General features: G+C 44.9%; 1 protein-coding gene across 3 annotated transcripts in view; it reads right to left on the reverse strand.

Moving 5' to 3' along the window:
• The window catches only part of CCDC149 (coiled-coil domain containing 149), a 102,991-nt gene that overhangs the window by 45,601 nt on the left and 34,494 nt on the right, over positions 1-22,896 (reverse strand). For 2 of the 3 annotated variants that reach the window (XM_047798195.1, XM_047798194.1), the window contains exons 2-4: positions 22,629-22,790; positions 21,052-21,090; positions 5,124-5,231 (exon numbers count right to left, since the gene is read on the reverse strand). In XM_047798195.1, the coding sequence (XP_047654151.1) occupies positions 5,124-5,231; positions 21,052-21,090; positions 22,629-22,790 (309 nt within the window). Of the gene's footprint in view, positions 1-5,123; positions 5,232-9,615; positions 9,762-21,051; positions 21,091-22,628; positions 22,791-22,896 lie in introns of those variants that run through there. The other variant, XM_047798196.1, reaches the window with a different exon arrangement.

A 22,896-nucleotide genomic window follows, 5' to 3' on the forward strand; every position in this document is an offset into this window, starting at 1 on the left:
CACTTCCAATCATTAAATCTCTGACTTTTTCTTCTCAGCACTAACCACTGTCTGATGATCTTAAGTATTTTATTTTCTTACTCTCTGTCTCCCCAACTAGACTATAAGTTTTGTGAGAATGGGTACTTTATCATTCTTATATCTTGATGGAGTCACAGCTCCTAGAACATTAATCAGCACAAAGTAAGTCTCCAATTACGTACTGATGAATAATGAAGAAACCTGACAGCAATTCTATGTGAGGTATTATTACTCCCATTTTACAGATGAGGAAACTGAGGCCACACAGATAACTGGCAGTGCTAGAATATAAACCTGGGTGTAGCAATTTCCAAGATGGACTCCTGGACTATTCTAGACTATACCACCTGGCAGTGGGAGGCTGGTGATGGCTTACTGGAGTGCCCAGCTTTCTAACTCTCAGTTCAGGGACTTCATATTGCCTGATATTGAAATGTCATGGCAGCAGTATTTACACCATGGAAATTGGCAAAGCACTAACCAGCCAGGCCTTCTCTTTGGAAAAGCTGGTTCACTGGCTCATCTCTGAATGAGGGGAGTTCCCATCATGGCTTAGTGGTTAACGAATCCGACTAGGAACCATGAGGTTATGGGTTCAATTCCTGGCCTAGCTCAGTGGGTTAAGGATCCGGTGTTGCCATGAGCTGTGGTGTAGGTTACAGACGAGGCTTGGATCCCACGTTGCTGTGGCTGTGGCATAGGCCGGCAGCTACAGCTCCGATTCAACCCCTAGCATGGGAACCTCCATATGCCACTGGCGTGGCCTTAGAAAAGACAAAAAAGACCAAAAAAAAAATTAAAATTAAAATTAAAAAAATGAATATCTGCAAATCAAGTCTGTGCTGATCAAGTTTTGCTGATGGCGTCTCACTAATCTGTAAATTCTCAGAGACCTCCTGCTTTCGCCTGGTCCCCTTTCCTTGAACCCACTCTTTTCCTCTTGCCCAGAAGAGGAAGCAGGCATACTTCTGGGGCAGGCGAGGAAGCTGGAATTCTCCCAGCGGGCTGCTTTCCAGACCTGAGGCCCCAGCATTGTCTGGGTCTTTCACATAATTGGTCTTTATTCCTCATCCACAGACACACTAAGAATCCCAGGCAACCTCCCGCTGCAGAAAGGTTTCTCCCAGGGTGATTTGTGGACATGCATGTTCTCCCTTCCCGCAGGCCTCCTCTTTCCTCGTTAACCCTTCAGAGCTCCAATTATCCAGGAAGGGGAGGGTGTCTACTAGACTTGCCTTTTCACACCTCTGGACTGTTTTGGACTGGGGCTTTGTGTCTGTCCGGGAGCCCCAAGAAATTCATGGGCACACTGTTCAGAGAGATCCTAGGCGGCCTTGATCATGAAAACCTCCCCTCCACCTCCAACCCCGTGTGAGAGCCAAGCTGCTTGTAAACCAGGGTGGCAACAAATCTTTCAAGAGGCTCTTTGAAAATGCTTTATGGCACATAGGGCTACAAGGCTCTAGCTGAACAAATGGAAAAATTAGTCTACCTTAAAATAGCCAAGGCAAGTAATTTCCTATCACCTTGTTTCTTAAAATGTACTTAACATCTAGAATCTGGGCTCCCCAAAATATGGCTAGGTCATCAGTTACAATGGCAACTTGGAGATAAAAAAAATTTCCACTTTATTTTACTTTATTTAGTTCATGAAGGCTCAGCTTCAGTCCCCCTGACCTCTCCACAGGGGAGTCTCAAGGTCTCACACCTCAGCTTTGGTTTTCTTCTGCTTCTTCTTGGATGCAATGGTTTGCTTTTCTAGCTCCTTTCTCCAGATTTCTAAATTACTCCTCACCCTCGAAGAGAACAGTGATAACCACCAGAGCGGCAGTCAGTCTATTTTCCCGTATCCTTCCTTTTTCTTTTTCTCTATCCTTTATTTTATTGTTTTCCTTTTTTTTTTTTTTTCCTTTTTAGGGCCACACCTGAGGTATATGGAAGTTCCCAGGCTAGGGGTTGAATCAGAGCTGCAGCCACCTGTCTACACCACAGCCACAGCAATGCCAGATCCAAGCTGCATCTTCAACCTACACCACAGCTCACGGCTGGATCCTTAACCCACGGAGCAAGGTCAGGGATCGAACCTGAGTCCTCATGCATACTAGTCAGGTTCATAACCTGATGAGCCACAACAGGAAATTCTCTTTCTTGAACTTTTTCTGCTCTTTTTTACATTCCCTTCATTTGTTTTATTCATTCAGTCCTTCCTTCATTTATTCTATTCCATTCCTTCAATGAAAATCTCTTACATAACGTCTACATATCGCAAACTAAGAATGCTAATTTCTATGGAGACAGAGTTTACCCTTGTGGGCGGGATGTCACACAAGTGCAAGAAGAGGGGGAAGAGCAGGGCACACTGAGTGTCTGCAAGACTTAACCCTATGAGTTGGAGAAGGCTATGTTTGACCTATGACTGAAAGATGGGCAGGCGTTTGCAGAAGAAGTAAAGGGGGAGTGTTCCAGACAGCAGACAGCAGGTGCAAAGGCCCTGAGGCACAAGGCAATACAGTTCAGCAAAGGGGCTGAAATGAGCACTGCAGGGCTGAGGTGTGAGGTGACTAATGGCACGAGATGTGGCTGGAGAAATCAGATAATGGAGTGCCCAGCACACCATGGCAAGGAGATGGGGCTAGATTCAGAAGGCGACAGAAAGGTTACACCTGTGAGGGAGGCAATGAATTAAAGAGCAAAAGGAGGGTTAACCCATTCTCCACCATGCAGCCACCCTTGAACAGGGGCCTCTGAGTTTCTCCAGATCACTGGTGTCATTACCAAGTGAGTAATCTGGCCTTCAGGCTGATGACTGGGGGCGGGGGAGGGGGGAGGATGACCGTGAGTCACAGGGGGCTGAAAATAAACCAGCCCTCTAACTTGAGATGCAAATGAGAACACATTAAATCTCTGGGGCTCACTGCGGTTGGTCTTCGTGGAGGAGAAGGCTGGATACGGAGATACAGGGTCTGCTAAACATTAAAACATCTTCCCTGCACCTTTCGCAGGCAAATTCCTTCACAGGCCATGAATATGAGTCACTAAATCCTAAACCTTGAGTCAGAAAGCCAAGTTTGATAAATGTGTCCAGCTACTGGAATAAAGACCCGGAGCACAAGCAAATCACGAAGTTTAGGTGGTGCCAATGCAAAAGCAGCCCTGGACCTGTGCCTAGTGTTACAGACATGCGCGCGCGTGTGCACACACACGCGCACACACACACACACACACACAAAAACGCTCGCGCACATGTGCCCCCCCTTCTTTCCTTGAAATATCAGTTGCAAATGTCAGTTCCTAAAATATCTCATTCCTAAAAGGTGGTACAATTAAAAGTGACCAAATGATGAGGCAGAGGTGTGTTTAGGTAAGTTGGAGGTGGGAGGTAGCTCAAAAAATAAAAGAGAAAAGAGGAAAAAAACCCAGTCAGTTAAGAAGAATCATGAATCCTAAAACTGTATTTCAAAATGTCTCAGTATTTTGTGGGTCTCCAAAATTCCTGTGGCATTAAAAAAAATTTTTTTTTTAAATCAAAGCAAAGTTAATTCACAATGTTGTGTCAATTCTGCTGTACAGCAAAGTGACCCGGTCTTATATATAAATATATACACACACACACACATAATACATATACCCATTCTTTTTCTCATATTATCTTCCATCATGTTCTACCACAAGGTATTGGATAGAGTCCCCTGTGCTGTACAGTAGGACCTCATTGCTTATCATTCCAAAAGTAATAGTTTGTATCTACTAATAGGAAACGATTGCACATGTTTAATTTTTTTCTCTAGAAAATCTTGCCCTGATGTTATCACTTGAGGAAGCGACTAAGAAGGCCTGGCCGTTACTTATTGACCGCACACCTCGGTTACAGAGCTTCAGTCCCTTTAACGATACATAAAACCACACAAGAGGCCTGATTAGCTTGTCCAGTGTTAATTAGCACCTTTCTTAGGCCTTCTCGCCCATCCCTTATTTCATGACTGAGAATAGTAGAGCCTAATTTTTCAAATATAGTCTGTTACATCCACGAGGCTTTTAACAAAGTTTTCTAGAAGCAAAGTAGAGAAGAGACTATGGAAGGAAGACTTCGCTGTATGCTCTCAGATGGAGCCTCTTTAGCCAGCAGTAAGCACACGAGCCTCTCTGATTGTGTCTTTTGCCAGGGAAGAATGTTCTGGATAACTCAGACTCTTCTGTGGATTTTTTTTTTTTTTTCCTAAGAGTGAGCATCTTTCAAAATGGTACCTCCCCATAACTGACTCTCGGGAACAACGAAGGTCTCCGTCGCTTGTCAAGGAATTGGGGACCCTTCAAAAGGCTTTTCCCAAAATAGCACCTCCTCCTTGCCATGCAGTTTTCTCGAATCAGACTCCAGCGGCCACCCCTGTTGGGAAAGCTGCCTCTGGCAAGACGCTCAAATTGAATCTATCTTCGCAAAACGGGAAATTATGTGGGGGAGGGGCGTGGAATTAAACTTCTGTAGTTTTTCTTCCTTTTCTCAATTGTACTTTTGTTCATAGTTTCAGCTGGGAGAGAGCGAACACGCGTTCGGTTTGGAGTTTATGAGTTCATATTTTATAATTAACGTTGCCAACAGGGGAGTTTGATTAATACCAAGCAGTGGATTTTGAGCAATGTTCCATACAAATTGCCAAATTTAGCAATAAAATAAATTGGTTATGTGAACATAATTAGTAGGATGACTACTTAAAATTCAAAACCGAATGTGAATAATTCCAAATCATCTGAGCCACAAATCCATTATTTGTAGAGAAAGAAGAGAGGATAGCATTTGGGTTTTATTTTGCCCTCAACCACAATGTTATTCACCACCAAGCTGAACATAATGAAACTTCTACAATGGGTTGTGCCCATATTTTAGAGCAACTCAGAAACTCACACACACAGACGCATGCGCGCACACACACAAAGGGAATGTAATAAAGATAAGAAATGCTAAACTATGAATTTTCATTGCAAATGTAAAAATCTATAGCAAATTTTCCCGCAAATGCTGCATTACATTTTTCGGATGCGCCATACTTAAACCTCTGGCACAAGATCCCGCAGGAGAGCTTTTTGCCTTTAAATATTCACGGTACCTTATTGTCGCCCTGGACTTCTCCAAGCCTTTGCTGGAGTTCTTTAATTTCTTCTCCCAGATGTTTATTTCGGTCTTGAGACTCTCTCAATAGTTGTGCAAGATTGGCCTGCAAATATCAACACATTATGAAATACAATCAGAAACAGAGGAGTGGAGAAATGTGGGGCTTTATTAGACTCATTGCAGCCCGCGTCCAAGCCCAGCTGAAGCACACAAAGCCCATTAGAGTAAACACATGTATGAATACGACAAGTGTGCAAATCACACCACTACAACTGCACAGAGAGAAATAAACTTGGCCGCGAACCTCAGTTTGGGGATGTTCTTTGTTTGCAGAATGGCTCACAGACTAGTGATGCAGGAGTTGGTCATATTCAACTTTTTTTTTTTTAAGCGCTCCTCACTAAAACTTTTGCAAGTGGTTACAGAATTCAATTCTAACATTTGAGCCAACAGTATAGGAGAAGTTTCATTTTCTTGTTTGGATATTTTTTTTCCTTCCAATAGAACGTATTTAATGAACTTTTCTTTCTTTCCTTTTCTTTTCTTTTTTTTGGATTTTTAGGGCTGCACCTGTGGCATATAGAAGTACCTAGGCTAGGGGTCGAATTGGAGCTGCCGCTGCTGGCCTATACCACAGCCACAACAACGCCAGGTTCTTAACCCACTGAGTGAGGCCAGGGATTGAACCCACATCCTCATGGATACTAGTCAGGTTTGTTACCACTGAGCCACAATGGGAACTCCCTAATGAATTTTCTTTGCCACTTCCATGTCTGGAATTTTGATCACAAAAGGAGGCAGCCAGAGAAGAGACCACTGAGGTGCCATGATTTCAGAAATTAGGATCCAGAGGTGATTCAACAGTCTCCTGAGCTGGTTTTCTCACCTCCTTACTCCCCTATTTATTATTTTTATTAAAGTATAGTTGATTTACACTGTTGTGCCAATTTCTGCTCTACAGCAGGATGACTCAGTCCTGCATTTAAACACATTCCCTTTCTTATATTACCTTCCATCACGTTCAATCCCAAGAGATTGGATACAGTTTTCTGTGCTCTTATCCATTCTAAACGTAATAGTTTGCATCTACAAGCCCCAAACTTTCATTCCCCTATTCCAGTTCCCAGAGTACCAAACACTCAGGGTGAGTCTCATCTTTATGACGTCACGTCACCCCTCCTTCTGATTTCCTCCTGCTCAGACCAGATCCCTCTACCCCAGGGGGGCAGTTCTCTACTAGGCCCCGCCCCTCCCAGTCCTGAGTACTTCTACCATGCTCCCACCCCTCTCGGGTTCCCCCAGCCTGAAACTGCTTATGCTCCCAAACTATGGACAGGCTTTTATCCACTCAAGCCTTTAACTCACGCGTCCATGTTGCCTCCCAAGGCTGCTGCTTCTGTACTATTTGAATTTTGCTAATTTGCCCTAATTCTCACCTTGCTCACTGCACTCTCATCTAACCTCAGCAAGAAAAAGGAAGCTATGGAAAGGCAGAGTTTCTTTTTTTCTCCCTCCTCAGCCTCCACGTACATTGCTCCAGGAAGTGCTTGTGTTTCAGCAAATGTTTTAAAGACGCGTGATGAATAAATGAAGGTAGGAAGGAGGGAGGGCAGTAAGCCAACAACCAGACTCCGACTCCTGGAAAAGAATCTTCTAGAAACAGTCATGCAGGGGATTTGAAAATCGTCTTTTAGATTCCCTCCCATGTGATAGCTCAAGAAACCCAAATCCAGAGCACCATGGATCAGAGCAACACCAGGGGCTAAAATTTCCAAAAGACTTCGATACTTGTGGGAAAACCCAATTATGTCAGGTAATCAAAAGGGAATAGAATGAAAGTGAATAAAAATTAAACCTAGGAGTTCCTGTCATGGTTCAGTGGTAACGAATCTGACTAGCACTCATGAGGACGCAGGTTCGATCCCTGGCTTTGCTCAGTGGGTTAAGGATCTGATGTTACTGTGAGCTGTGGTGTCGGTCCTAGACACGGCTCAGATCTGGTGTTGCTGTGGCTGTGGTGTAGGCTGGCAGCTGCAGCTCCGATTTTACCCCTGGCCTGGGAACTTCCACATGCCTCAGGTGTGGCCCTAAAAAGACGAAAATAAATAAATAATAAAATAAAAATAAAGATTAAACTTTGGCTCGTCCTTGACTCCAGGCTTTATCTCATCTCCCATATCCCACCCATCAGGGTAGCCGGTATCTCTCCCGTCAAGGTAGCCCTGCATTCAGCTCCCTCCAAGCTCACCTCCTGGCTGTTCCCCACAGTACCAGTCATAAGCCCATCTCAACACTAATCTCTGCTGGTTTATAAGGCTCTCCCTCCAGAATACCTCTTGGCTCACTCCCCTGCCTTTTTCAGGTCTTTGTTCAAAGTTCACCATTTCAATGGGGCTCGCCTGGACTACTCTCCGATACTGCAAGCTGCCCACCTGCCCCTGATCGCCCAAGCCATTTCTCCTACACGACTTATTCCATAGCACTCGCCATCTTTTACATGTAATTTCCTTTAGCGTTTATCACCATATGGTTACATATGCTATTGCTTATTGTTTATTTCCTGTCTTTCTCCCCTTGCTAAGAAAGAAGTTCCCTGGAGGGCAAGGAGCTTTGTTCTCTCTACTGATCTACCCTAAGTACCGAGAGCATAGAGGGAACCTACCTCAATGTAATAAAGGCCATGTATGACAAACCCAGAGCTAACACCATTCTCAATGGTGAAAAGCTGCAAGAATTCCCGCTGAGATCAGGAACAAGACAAGGACGTCCCCTCTCACCACTACTATTCAACATAGTTTTGGAAGCCTTAGCCACAGCAATCAGAGAAAAGAAATAAAAGCAATCCACATTGGAAAGGAAGAAGTAAAACTATCACTATTTGCAGGTGACATGATACTGTACCTAAAAATTCCTAAAGAGGCTACCAGGAAACTGTTAGAGCTCCCCAGGCACCAAGCGGATGCTCCATAAATATTTATTAAATGAAAGATAATATGTGGAGTCTGGAGGTGGTTGTTTCAACCTAGGGAAATATCTGGAATAATAAAACACTGAAACCAGAGCCAGGCATGCAACCTTGCATAGAAACCTCACTCAAACCCCACTGGCTGGAATTAAGCTAACCCTGATGTCCACTCATTTTTTTTTTTTTGTGAACGTGACTCAATAGCGTGATCTAGTTCTCAACCCCGTATTTGCAAAACTCATATCCAGGGTTTGCTTGCGGATCTGGTGTCATCACTGCAGCAGCTTGGGAATCAGGTAAACGAGGATGGATCCCAGTCCTGCCACTTACTGGGCTGGGTGATGGCCTTGGGTAAGTTTCTTCACCTCTTGAATTTCCCTAAAATGGAGCTAACCATCTAACCATTCATACTTCATGTGGCAATTTGACGCTCAGGTTGAATGATGACCACAGAACACCTACCACAGTGCCTTTTCACTGTAGGTACTGGTTAAAGTCTGGTCACCTCCCCTCAACTCTGTCCTTTCAGTGGCCTCTACTCAACCACTCAGATGACAGCTGAGTGGATCTGGCCACAGGGCTCCTTGGACACAGCTGGCTCCTTTGACAACCTGCCCCTTCATTATTCACCCATTCATGTACACCCCAACTATTTATGGAGTGCCTCCTATGTGCCAGGCACTGTTTTAGACTCTGGAGATACAGCAGTGAACAAGACAGACAAAGCCTCTTGCCCCTGTAAACTTACATTTTAATAGATGATATTATAGGAATTACATTATATTATAATAACATGAACAATGACCTAGGAGTTGGATGATAAGTGCCGTGGGAAAAAAATACTGCAGACAAAGATAACAGCGTGTGCTGGGCATGAGGCCACAGAAGGGGTCGCTGAAAAGGCCGCATTTAAACCAAGGCATGAAAAAGGAGAGAGGGTGAGCGTGAGCCTTGTGGATATCCTGGGGCAAGTTCCAGGTGGGAGCAAGGCAACTGGCTCTCCCCCAACCCCCGCCACAAGCCTTCCACTCTGGAAAGCAGTTCAAGGCCTGAAGCCCAGGCTGACCCCAGGGGCTGCGGTGAAGCAGAAAGATGGCTGAGTTCTCGGTTTTTCTTTTTCTGGTTCCTCCCCTCCCACCTTGCAGCTCTTCTTCCTTACACTCGGGATCACAAATGGGTGGCCTCTCTTTTCTTCCAGGGGACTCCAGAACACCTCTCAGATGTTAGCTCAGCAAGCATAATCCCTCCCTGGGCAGATGGAGGCACAGGCCCCCAGGCCAGAGGGACTGGCCCAGATGCGGGGCAGGAGCAGCAGCCTGGTGCCGGCTTGCAGCTAAAAGCCACATGCACACAGCATCTCAGCACCCCACCTGCAGGACACACAGCAAAATTCACCTTCACAGGCGCCTGCTTTTCTTAAGCAGTGGAAGAGATGTTTGGAAAGAAGTGTTTGAAACAGTGAAAAGGTAACAAAAGACAAAACAAACAAACATACGAACAAAAAATCTCCAGGGTCCCTAACCTTCCTTTTTTGATTCAATAATAGCTTGCTATCCTCAGGTGGGCGGGAAGACCCTGACGTTTGCTCGCCCATGTGACCGCAGTGGCGACATCCGTACAACTCGGACCATCAGTGGCGAAAGACCTCCATCTCCAATCCGTCAAAGATCAGTACTTGTGCAAAAGACAATCAACATCAATTCCTAGGGAAACAAATTTAAGAAGACATCAAGGCCCCAAGTGTTTGCTCGATTTAACTGACATAAAATCACGCTGTCAGATGGCTATAAAAGTTTCTGAACGCTTATTCTCAATTTCGGCACTTATCTTGTCACGGGTACCAGCAACGGCAGCTTCCAGCCTGGCACTGGTCCTCGGGCCTCACTTTGAAGAGCACGGAGCCCAGCGATGCTGCCAGGTATTTGGATATTAGAACAAGGCGGGCAACCAGGACCAAAGGCTCCAGCGATATATGAAGCAGAGGACAAGGCTGCTTCAGGAGACAGCGACTGTCAAACATTATTTACTCTGCCGCCTGGCTGAAAAGAAATCTACCAAAATAAAAGCAAGCATTTCTACAGTAGCTGCAAGACAATGGTTAATTAGAATCACATCGTCTCCAAGAGAATTCACAGGAAATCTAGTCCAGCTCTCAAATTGACCCCTGGGTAGGGTAGGGTGGGGGAGGCCACCCCCCCTTTTTCAAGCAGGTGACTGTGGTTTTCTTTCCTGTTTCATAGGCTGGCTTATGTGTCAACACATAATTCTTTTCTATTCAGGCCCTCCACCTCCTCAACTCCCAAACAATAACTGTGAAAACTAGAAAATGACTCTCCGGATAGGGTGCCTAATTCCTTGACACAGACCTTAAAGGACAGAACAGAAAAGAAACAGTGGTACATTTCAAAGCACCCAAAATAGAGGAGAAAAGTTCACACAATTCTTTTGACCAAAAATAACACCCATGACTCACATCCATTCACGATAACAATCCATCAAGCTAACACGAGATGCCTGCTTATAATTTATCAGCTATGCAGAGCGTTTTGTCTCTGTGTTATTGAGAAGGACTGTGTGACCATCAGTTTAGAAGAGCAGCACGACCTAAAGGAGACGTCAGGAAAAAGTGGCAGACCGTCTAACACTGGCAGGGATTTCACAGGAAGGAAAACAAAACCAACGGATTATTTCCTCTAAATCTCTGCGAGGGGTGTCGCAGAAATAGCAAAACATGAAAAGGTTTCAAAAGAAGCCTCTTTTAAATATTCAGATCTAGCCAGGGCTGACGTTAAAAGGTTGACATTCGAGCCTTGATAACAGCGGATGGCTGACTCTAACGGAGTATACTGTAGAATCCATACACTTAAGTCGCTCTTTCTAGCTCGGGGTTTAGCTATGAAAATTGTGATGGGGAAGAGAGAGGAGAGGGAGAGGGGATGAAAACACAGGAGACCCGAGGCCGAAGGACGTGACAGCTCTCCCTCTACCGACACACCTTCTTTTGTGAAGAGCAACTGGACCCCTGTAACAATGGATGTCCCCCCAAGCACCTGCCAAGCCCGGCCCCTGGTGCGGAGACCATGACACTCATGGAAGTTCTCTCTGCATAGAGATGAAGACTACGAATCCTGACACTTGTCCCCAAGGCCGGGAGTTGAGAGAGCTGTGAGCATCTCACCCCAACCTTTGTCTCTTTGGAGACCTTCTCACGGAGGCAGATTAATTCGTCACATGGGCAAGGGATGCTGTTGGTCTCCCTTTCATCAAATCTAAGTGCATCCTTAACACCGGCTCTTGCCTCTCCCATTGCGTTTGAATTTCCTTATGGGGCCGCAAAATACATCCAAAGTTACACTATAGAGACAATACAGTTTTTAAGTTTAGAAGAAGTGGTGGGAGTTTTTAAAAAATGATCGCGTTTGGCCATGACAACCACTTTTAAGGACCCTTGTTTTCTTTTCTTTTTTAAAATTTTTTATTGATGTATAGTCGATTTACAATCTTCCTTCAATTTCTGCTGTATAGCAAAGTGACCCGGTTATACATATATACATTCTCTCTCTTTTTTTTTTTTCATGCTGTCTTCCATCATGTTCTAATCCAAGAGATTGGATAGCGTTCCCTGTGCTGTACAGCAGGACTGCACTGCTTATCCATTTTAAATGTAATAGTCTGCATCTACCAACCTTGTTTTCAGTGAGCAAGTAACCAAGACTGATGTACAAGGAAGGGATTGCAGGACACCAGTTGTAAGAAACAGTCCTACATTTTTTACACGGGGGGGTAAAGTATCCCCTATATACCGTTTTTCTCTCTGATGTAAGAAATGAAAAGTTGGGTATGAGAGAATCAGAATACGCCATCCCCATGCATGCTCCTTTGCCGTAAGGATTATTTTGATTGGAAGGCAACCGAGAATCCACGGATATAGAAAATATTCTTCCCCCCTCCTCTCAGCCTAAAACAGGGCATAAATTTCCACTTGTGAGGGGGTTTCCTTCTCTCCTGTACCACGAAGAGCAACTATTATCACCAAACATGGAGAGTCTGCATAAACGAACCTTACTAAAATAACCCTCTTTTCCAAGAATTTCCCCATGTATTCCCTAGTCACTTTCCCCCAATTTATCATCTCTTAAAGCCCAGCACCCCCTTTTCTTATCAAAATTGTATATAAGCCTGGAGTCTAAACACTTCTTGAGGAGTTCCCATCGTGGCTCAGCTGTAACGAACATGACTAGTATCCATGAGGATGCAGGTTTGATCCCTGGCCTCGCTCAGTGGGTTAAGGATCCAGCATTGCCATGAGCTGCGGTGTAAGTCGCAGAGGCGGCTCAGATCCCGCGTTGCTGTGGTGTAGGCCGGTGGCTACAACTCCGAATGGACCCCTAGCCTGGGAACCTCCACATGCTGCAGGCACAGCCCTAAAAAGACAATAAACAAACAAACAAACAAACACTTCTTTGAGTTTCACTTCTCTTTAGTGAACTCCTATGCACATAAAATATTCATGAACTTGTATGCTTTTTTCTCCTGTTAATCTGCCCTCTATCTGTTAAATTTGCAGGCCCCCATTCACTGAACCTAAGAGGGTAGAGGAAAACGTTTTCCCCTCCAAAAGAGAAAAACTATCTGAAAGAAAGTGATGAAAAGTTTAAGATGGAACTTTGAACCTGGGACGGGCACAAGTTTTCACCAGAGTCCTTAAATCATTCAGCCCAGCCACCAGGAGGGAAGAGGGGCCACAGTCCAGTTACAAGCCCTCAAGCCATCCTGAAATCTTTGTAATTTATTACATATATACCATTTCCGTAACCTAGTAGAAACGTCATTCTCCATCCTAATGTACAAAGGACACATGCCAGAAAATCCTAGAAACTTATTTCTCAATGAAACTGACAGGCCAAAACTGGAATTCAAAAAAGGAAAGGGCGGAAAAAATAAGAGACAGGTAAAATCTTGTTCCAGGCTCTTTCTCAAGAAGATTAAAAAAAAAAAAAAGTGTGAGAGAGAAAGAAAAGAGAGAGGATTTAGAAAATGCTATTCAACTACACAGTGTTGACCCCTGAACCCTATAAACCTGCACCTTCCATAGGGTAAAGTATCTGATTAAGAAAGAATATGTAAAAATAAAAATGTCTGATGAACCATCCAGTGTATTTGGGACATATGATTGATAGCAAATTTAATTGCAATTTCTACTCCGCTGCTTTGGTCTATGGCGACTCTCGTGTTCATAGTAATAGAGTGAAACTTGCTTTGCTGAGCAAGGACCCCCTATTCACAGCAACTGCCAAGGCAATGACCTCCACTACAGCACAGCGACAGCTTTCCTGTTTACAAAAAAACACCACCCCAGAGCTCGTCTGCGCTTGGTTTGGGGCCGTGCGAGGAGCCAGCCAAAGCTTTCTCCCAGCTCATCACCTCCAAACACACACTTGCAAACAAAGGCATTTCCAGGCCGTCAGGCAAACATAGGTTTGGGAGGCTGCTATTTAAATAAATGCTGGCTTCATCTTGGCCATTATGGTTCTGCATCTGCCACTTAGTGGTTCCCTTAATAGCTCCCACGTTCTTCAGACTCATTGAGCCTAAATTTCCTCATCTATAAATTGGGGGATGTTCTCACCTTCCTGACAAAAACCATGGCAGGAATGTGAAGGGCTTCCAAGCAGGAGGCATGAGTGCTCAGAATGAAGTTACTGTTCTTGTGACTGGGGAGCATTCCCGCAGGCTGAACCCTGGATTTCTTCCCAGTTTCCCTGGTGTAACAGGAAAGTCATACTGTTCAAAGTGTTATAAAAAGAAACATCTCAAAGCACTCGAGGTCTTTGAAGGAAGTTTTAGGTTCTGAGCATCAAACCAGGACACAGATACCAAGCTGCTCTGATTTGCAGTCACGGGGGTGGGGGGGGGCACTAAAATAAGATTGACCAAGAGGACTTTTCGACTGAAGTTAAAGGCTCCCTCCTAACCCACAAAGGGCCACTCTGTGCTGATTTCTCCAGGGCTGTCATCCTGGCACATGTCACCGTCTTAATAAACCATCACTTTTTAAGGGAAGAAAGCGAAGGCTTCCTCCTGGACCAGGAGGAATACTTCCCGTGGTACATCGGCTTGAAATCAAAACGGGGAAAGACAAAGACGCATTTGATTGTTTATTCAAGGCGGAGTGTGTGGGGGTGGGGAGGACGCGTTGCTGCGACCCCAAAGAATCCCATCTTATAAGAAGATTAACCCAAGATAATTTAAATTCCCCTTTATCTCCCTTGGAGGAACTGCTTGTTGAGCAAAAGAAAAATATTTAAAGGGTCGTTTGAGATCTTTTGGTGATCTCGCACTGCAGTGCAGAGAGGCGCTCTGTGTACAGTTCTGCCTGGCGTATCAAGAAGAAATTTTCATTTCAATATCCCACGAGAAGCTATTAGTGAAATCACTGTTGTCACGATTTCTTCATAGCTTCTTTAACGGATGATTTGCCATTGGAAATTGAGTTGTTTTAAAAAGGATTCTAACTTCTAAAACAGAGTCTTGATCGACAGCCATACTTCTAGAACTACAAGCAGGAAAGTTCTGGTCCGTCCTGTGAGGAGGAGACAAAAAGGCAGGAAGACAGGATGGCCAGATATTGGATGGCACAGGCGGGAACACTAGCAAAGTGTTAACAGCAAAGAGCCTGGTAAGGTCTTTAACAGGTAAAGAGCCTTAGCTCAGCTTCTGGTTCTAAGCAGAGGGCTTCGGATCATCTTTGAACTTCCAAAATGGGCTGGATTAAACACTGACAATGCTTCCTTCCCGCTCCATCAGCCCAAGAGTTGAATAGGGAACAAACACCTGAACTAGAACATTGAACCATAAACCAGCAGATCTGTTTTTTTTTAGTCCTGCTCTATTAACCCTCTGTGTGACCTTGGACAAGTCACGGGAAAAATAAAAAAAGAGCCAAGACCCGCTGCGCACACTCACCAAGTACGAGGCCGTGGGCATCATCAGCATTACCACACCAGGGCTTCGCAAGAACTGTATGAATATGTCTCATGATTGTGTTCTCTTTGGAGAGGAAGAAATCGAGTCTCAGTGAGGTTACTCAGCTTGCCCCAGGCCAGCTGGCCGGCAAGTGGAAGTGTTATATTTGAATGCAGACAGTTGGATGCCAGAACCCAAGCTGTCCTCCACTGCCATCCATGATGCTGCCTGGCGACTTTATGAAAGACCTGACTTGCCACTGTGACCTCAGGAGAAGGCTGGGAGTGACATACATACGCTGACACATACGTGCATACATGCGGGCGCACGTGGTCTTTGAAAACTACAAAGCACTGCAAACACTGAGGACAGGATTCTTTTTTTTTTTTTTTGTCTTTTTAGGGCCGCACCTGCAATATATGGAAGTTCCCAGCCTAGGGATCGAATCAGAGCTGCAGCTGGCAGCCTACACCACAGCCACAGCAACGAGGGACCCGAGCCATGTCTGCCACCTACACTACAGCTCATGGCAACGCCGGATCCCCAATCCACTGAGCGAGGCCAGGGATTGAACCTGAGTCCTTACCGACACTAGCTGGATTTGTTACCGCTGAGCTAAGACGGGAACTCTTCTCTCTGTGAGTCTTAAAGGGCCCCGAACCTCTTTGTGAGGACTCCGTCCTCATGACCTCATTCCATCCCAACCACCTCTGGAGGTTCCAGCTCCACTGAGGAGCAGAGTTTCAACATCTGAATTGGGGGCGGGGCATAAACACTCTCTGAGGGAGTTCCCATCGTGGCTCAGAGGGTTAGGAACCAGAGTATCCATGAGGATGTGGGTTCAAACCCTGGCCTCCCTTAGTGGCTTAAAGTTCCCGCATTGCTGTGGCTGTGGTGCAGGCCGGCAGCTGTAGCACCTATTCGAACCCTAGCCTGGGAATGTCCATACACTGCGGGTGAGGCCATAAAAAGAAAAAAAAGAAAAAGGAAAAGACATTCGTTCAGTAACAGAGTGATTCTAGTAGTCTCTCCTTCTGAGCTGAGAAATGAACCAGGGAAGAGTCCATAGAAATTTCTCCTTCAAGTCAAGAAATGGAAGTCTTGGCTTGAGACCAAGGGCAACGAGGTGCTCAATGCGGCATCTTCTACCTTCCCAACCCGCGGATCTCTTGACCCCCGTGTCCCATCTATTACCCCAGCATCTGGTTGTGGTTCTAGCGCCTTCTGCTTACACAAGGTACATTTGCTTTGCAGCCAGAGGGGTAAATACTTCACCTACTGTTTTGCCTTTGGGATAAACACGCCATAAAACAGGAGACACCAGGTCAGGGCACATGCTTCTGCCCCCGTTCCTGCCGATGAAAAGGTAAGAAGGAAACTGTCTCTCCCTCCTGGTACTGACACATGGTACCAAGGCTGTCTGCCTCTGGCTAAACGGAAAGTTTCATTGTAACCAGTGCCTGCAAATTTAATGATGCATTTTCTTCCCCACACTGAGCTAATGAAGAGGGCATCTCAACACCTCCCATCCCAACCCCCAAACTGATCGCATGCTTTAATGAATAAACTAAGTAGCTAGAAGCAAATAAAATTTGAAGATATATTTTAAACAGGTAAGATCTTCCCAAATACCAGAACTACTTCCCCCCTCAACTGTTCAGCAAGATGTTTCTTCTATTACTAAACCACAACTTCATCCTTGGCTTTGGTTATATTCTTCTCTCCAGAGCATCAATGACCATTTAACACTCTATATATTTCAATTGTTTCATTCATTGTTTGCTCATAGCATCCCTATTCCAATTACAGTGACTATATTATTTGTCATCCAAAGCAAGATTCTCTGGAGAGTGAAAGGTGCAAGGATACAAATCATGCCAGGACAAGAGGTGACAATGGCAATGATCCCGAGGAAACAGAAGGTCTGGTCACCTTAATCGCCATGTGAGTTCTACACGCTCGTGGATTTGGGTCATCTTTCACCCGGGTCCCTGGTGTCTCATTAGCACAGGACACCCGGAAGGTGTTCAGTAAATACTAAGTCATGGTGGCTCCAGCATGAACTCTGGGTGGACTGCAGGACTGTAAACTCGGCCTCCATCACCAATTACTCATGTTATTTCCCTTGGGTCATTTCTTTGACCACCGTAGGCCTCAATTTCCTCATTTGTCCAATGGGAAGACTAGTAATAACCGCCACCCCCCGTGGTTGTGTGAGAATTACAGGATCATCAGAGTGGGCACAGGGTCGACCCACTCTGAGCGTGGGCACTCAGAAACGCTGGCTGCCACTGTTACTGTTACCCTAAGACCGGCTCAAGAAAGTGTGTAGAGGAGTTCTCATTATGGCTCAGCAGGTTAAGAACCCGACAGAGTGTCCATGAGGACATGGCATTGTTTCCCGGCCTCGTTCAGTCGGTTAAGGATCCAGCGTTGCCAGCAAGCTGGGGTGTAGGTCGCAGATGCAGCTCAGATCTGGTGTGGCTGTGGCTGTGGTTAGGCTGTAGCTACAGCTCTGATTTGACCTCTAGCCTGGGAACCGCCACCCGCTGCAAGTGCGGCTGTAAAAAGGAAAAAAAAAAAGAACGCGTGCAGAGCAAGCAGATGGTTCAGACGCGGTCCACCCAGCACCCTTTCAACACGAGATTATAAGTCGCCTGGTAGCTATAGGATGCCTGGCCGTGCCTGGCTGACTCTGAAATGGGCCCCTAGCCTGAGCCTGAGCTGGGCTAGGGGAGCTTTACTCTGGGATTTAGGGAGCACCTTTTTTCTAGCGGTCAAAGACATGGGGTCTGCAGCCCTCATGGGCTCATTCTACAGAGAAAAGCGGGTCCAGAAAAAGAAATGACAACAGATCCAGAGGATGCTGAGGGCAGAAGAGAGACCTGGGGGCCCGGAGTCCTGGTGGCAGCTGGTCCTGGAGCTCTGGCTGCATGTCTGCCTCCCAATGTAGCTGCTCACCCAACCCCTCTGAGTCCCTGTGAGCCAGGAACTTCCTCTTTAGCCCAAGCTGTTTCAAGCTGCCAAGTGTATCCACAACAGTCCTGACAATGGCCCACTAATAGACAATGGTTTAAAAAAGAAAGGGATGGGAGTTCCCCTCGTGGCTCAGCAGTTAACAAATCCAACTAGGATCCATGAGGATGTGCGTTCGATCCCTGACCTCGCTCAGTGGGTTAAGGATCTGTCGTTGCCATGAGCTGTGGTACAGGATGCAGACAAGGCTTGGGTCCCACATGGCTGAGGCTGTGGTGTAGGCCAACAGCTACAGCTCTGATTTGACCCCTAGCCTGGGAACTTCCATATGCTGCAGTGCGGCACTAAAAAGAGCAAAGAAAAAAAAAAGGGATATTAAGGAGGAAGAGAAGATGATAAATGTTTCTTGATGCTCACCCTGTGCCAAGCACTGTGGCAAGGACTCTACTTGTGTCATCTCATTTGTTCCTTGCATTCACACGATGCGGTGGGCACATATTTATTCCCATTTTGTGGAGAGAAGACTGTGTCTCAGACACCCAAAGAAACGTCCCAAGGCCAAACAATTGGTTTTCTGGGTGTCATTGCTGGCTCCCTAAGCCCTTCTATCCCAGATGATTAATCTAAGCCAATTAATGTATAGGACCGTCCTGGTGAATGTGAGTGGCCAGGAATAGGATCGCATCTTACACTGGTCCAATTAGACTGGAGGGAAGAACTTATATTCCATGGCTGCATTGTCTGCCTCAACAACCAGCTTTAGAAGAAAGCTGATGCTCATTTTGAAAGGAAGCTGATAGAGATCAGACATAGTGAGAGTTCCCTGGTGGCTTGGCTGGTTAAGGACCTGGTATTGTCACTGCTGTGACTCAGGTCGCTGCTGTGGTGCAGGTTCCATCCCTTGCCTGGGAATTTCTGCATGCCATGGGCACGGACAAAAAAAAAATGGGCACAGTGGTAGAGTGATCAGATAAAATATAGGACTCCCAATTCAATATGAATTTCAGATAAACCATCAATAATGTTTTAGCATAAGTATTTCCTGCACTTTGCATGGTACATTCTCTTATACTAAAAAAGTATTCACCATCTACTTGAAATTCAAATTCACCCATGTGTCCTGTATTTTTATTTGCAGAATGTGGTGCAGAGGAGAGCACGACTACATGATGACTGCACAGCATCTAAGACCCACACTACCTCCCAACTCGTGGTTATACAAGGACATGGGTTCCTTCATGGTTTAAGCAGTTTAGAATTTCCATCACTTGCACTCCAATCCATCCCATGTCATTCAACCCCGGCAGGAAAGATGCAGAGCCCAAGTTCACAGCACCACACTAAATCCTAAAGGGACAGAAACGCAATGCCATATTAAAAGCTACAAAGCCAGTGCTTAGGACATTGAACTTGGTTTCTTTTTTTAGAGCTGTAAGAATGCAGCTTGACAGACTTACTGGAATTCATCAGATTCTCTTCAGTCAATGTAAATTTTTTATTATAAAGTCACGGAACGTGAATTCACTTGCACTGTAAAGCTCCTTCATGAATACTAACAAACTCTAAAATCGCGGCGAAGATGTTGGCTCATAGCCACCAAAACCACAGAAACAGCTAGTAATTCTAGATTAAGGATCCCAATTTTTAAACATTTGTGATACATTCCCATGTCATTTGGTTTAGAAAGAACCACATCACTTAACTCCATAGAAAAATCTGGCTTTAGATCAAACCTGGAGCATTACAAAATAATCAAATAAAAATGAAAAGGAGCGTGGGAGTGTGCAGAATGGAATGACAGAAAGGGTAACCATAGGAATGAGTTGTTATTTAAGGGGAAATGCTGTGTGTGTGTGTGTGTGTGTGTGTGTTGGGCATACTGTTTACTCAGCATCAAAAATCACAAGGTTATGGACCTAACAAGTTTACATGCTGTGTCAGGTGTAGGATCAAGGAACAAAAACAAGATGTTGACTTAGCTATTACAGCTACGAGGACAGGAAACAATTCCTGTGTCCTTATTTCCATCCACCAGTTTTGAAGCCCTGATCTGATACAAAGGCTTTTCCACAGCATTGAACACATAACACCACATCTCCATCATCCAGGCTCCCTTTAAGCCCATAAAAGGCTAACTCAGGGTATGTCAGGACAGAACAACTGTGAAGTTGAAGAAAGTTCTAACAAAGATATATATGCAACTGGATTAAAACAAATTTGATGTACAATACTCTTGGATGTAATGCTATAAATGTGTTAACTGTCCCTACATTAATCTGTACATTGAACAAAATACCAGTAGGTATGGGTTGGGGGGGTGTGGGAACCAGAGAAGGACTTGATGAAATATTTGTTAGTTACATTTTTAAAAAGAAACAAATAAGAAACATCTGAAAAGGAAGGAGGCTAGCCCAGACAGGTATTAAAAGTAATAAAGCAAAAACAGAATAGTGTGGAACAATCACAGGACTGATTGTTCCACATTATTCTAAGTCAACAGGAAGCTCAACGGAACAGAAAAGCAAGTCCAGAAACAGATCCGTGTGTGTGTGTGTGTGTGTGTGTGTGTGTGTGTGTGTGTGTGTCTTCACTGATAAAAATCTGTGGGCACCTAAAATCTATGGGAAAAAACCAAATTTGTCAATAAGCAATGTTAACTGCCATTTAAGAGAAAAAAGCATACGCTTGTGAGTCTTGCTGGTCAGATGGCTTTTGAAAATTTGATTGGGAGCAGCTAAATGGCAGCAGAGTGTCCATCCACGGAACAGGAAACTAAGGTCCTCCAGCAGGGCGCCCACACCCCGGGGTCTCCCAGTGGGATTCCCAATATGAAAGACCACACAGTCAACGGGTACCCTCCTCCCCATCAGACTCCACTGGGTTTCCTTCACCCCATGCCCAGCCCCTCTCTGCAGTCAGCATTTCTCTACCACCCCTCCCCCTAGCGATGCCCCCCACTTGTAAGGCATCCATATGAACATCCAGCGAGTTATCAAAGATCAGGAATAACTCTTACCTGTTTCCTCTTTTCCGGGGGAAGTGCTGGATCTCCATCCTACAAAGAAACCAATGTTACATTTTATTTTTAAAAGATAACATATGCTTAGATTCAAGGAATTGAAGCAAACTATGAACTAAATCCAGACCCTCCCCACTCCCGCCCCCTGCAACCAGCGATGTGCTGAACCAAATTCAAACATACTTTTAAAAAAGTTGAACTATAAACTGAGCCAGAGTTATTTTGGGAAAACCTCTAAGGAATCAGGTCTGATCAGGACCATTCTACATGTATTCTAAAACGATGTGAGCCAACTAAATAAATAAACCGGATTTATCAAAATTACTTTTGAGCAGAACCTAAACTGAACTAATATTTCATTTGGTTTGAGTTCCTCTTTTAAATAGATCCAAAGGAAAAGTGATGGATGGTCTTACCCACACACACTTGAGTTTTCTCTATGGGCAGAACAATTTGGCGGGGGCAGAGGTGAGGATAGGGTATGTTCAAAATAAAAGAAAATTAACTGAGAACTTCTAGTCCTATCAGACTTTTCGTCTTTAAAGAATATAATCCCCTTCCCTTGTGTGCCATCTGGGAATACATAAATATCTTAGGTGAATGATAAATGCTCAGTAAATGAATACTCCTCTATCTGTTTCTGTCCACATATAAATTAACATGATTTTAACCTGAAGAATCTTTCCACTGTATTGCTGTTCCAGGACAGTTCAAGGACCCCAGCACAGACACTTCGACGTAAGCAATAATGTCAACAGTTTAAAAAAGAGATGGCATCAGTGAGAAAGAAAAGAAGCAAGAATGCAAAATAGCACTATGCAGTTGGTACCCTCCATTTCAGTATAATCTGCATCCTTAAAAATCTTGCCATATGAAAACTAGAGAAAATCTAATTGACAGGAGAGGGAAAGGTTTAAAAATTACAGAATTAGTACTATGCCACTGTCTTAAAAAATGAGTTAAATCTGTATGTATGGCCTAGAGAGGGGTCTAAAATAAAGCAGTAAGTGAAAAAAGCAAGTGTTAGAACATTTATACAAAGCTGTCTGAGGAACGCTCTGCAATGAGGGAAATGTCCCACAGCCAACTGTCCAATATAGCAGCCACCAGGGAAACGTTCTATATCAGCCCGATCCCATACGCTAGCCACCAGCCATGTACAGCAACTGAGCTCATGCAAAGTGATACGTGACACTGAGTGTTCGATTTTAATTCTAATTCATTTAAAATGAAATTTAAATAGCCTCATGCAGCTAGTGGCTTCTGTATTAGCACAGATTTGTACCATGAAGCCTCTGCTAGAAACTCCATATAATTAATAAGTAAACAGGTACACGCACAGATCCAGAGATGTGTGTCTATTTACAGGAGCCAGAACAAGCCTCTGGAAGCATATACTTAGCAACGAGCAAGCGGGACTGGGTCGTAGAGGAAATGGGAGCGATGACTTTCACGTCTTAATTTTGCCACTTTGGAACTGTGTGAATTCAATGTCTTTCTAAAGAGACAGCACGCACGTTAAAACGTGCACGCTTTAGGAGGAAACAGGGACGTCACGGTGACGCAATACGTACGATCAGCTCGCGGTACTTCTTCTTCAGGGACTGGTGGCGCTCTCGAAGCTGATTGGCCATGAGTTTGTACTGGTCCCTTTCCTGCTGGCATGTGTCCAGCTCCTTGGAAAGGATCAGCAGGGCTTCCTTCTTACTCTCCAGCTTCCTTTTACACACCAGGTACTGCAGAATAAACAAAGCCACACGACTGCTCAAAACCCTCCACTGGCCTCCCTCCGTTTGACACACGCTGGATGGAGTTCACACACACTGCAGGCTTGGGTTTGTT

Source organism: Phacochoerus africanus, chromosome 10, assembly GCF_016906955.1.
Source record: "Phacochoerus africanus isolate WHEZ1 chromosome 10, ROS_Pafr_v1, whole genome shotgun sequence".
Classification (NCBI taxonomy): Eukaryota; Metazoa; Chordata; class Mammalia; order Artiodactyla; family Suidae; genus Phacochoerus; species Phacochoerus africanus.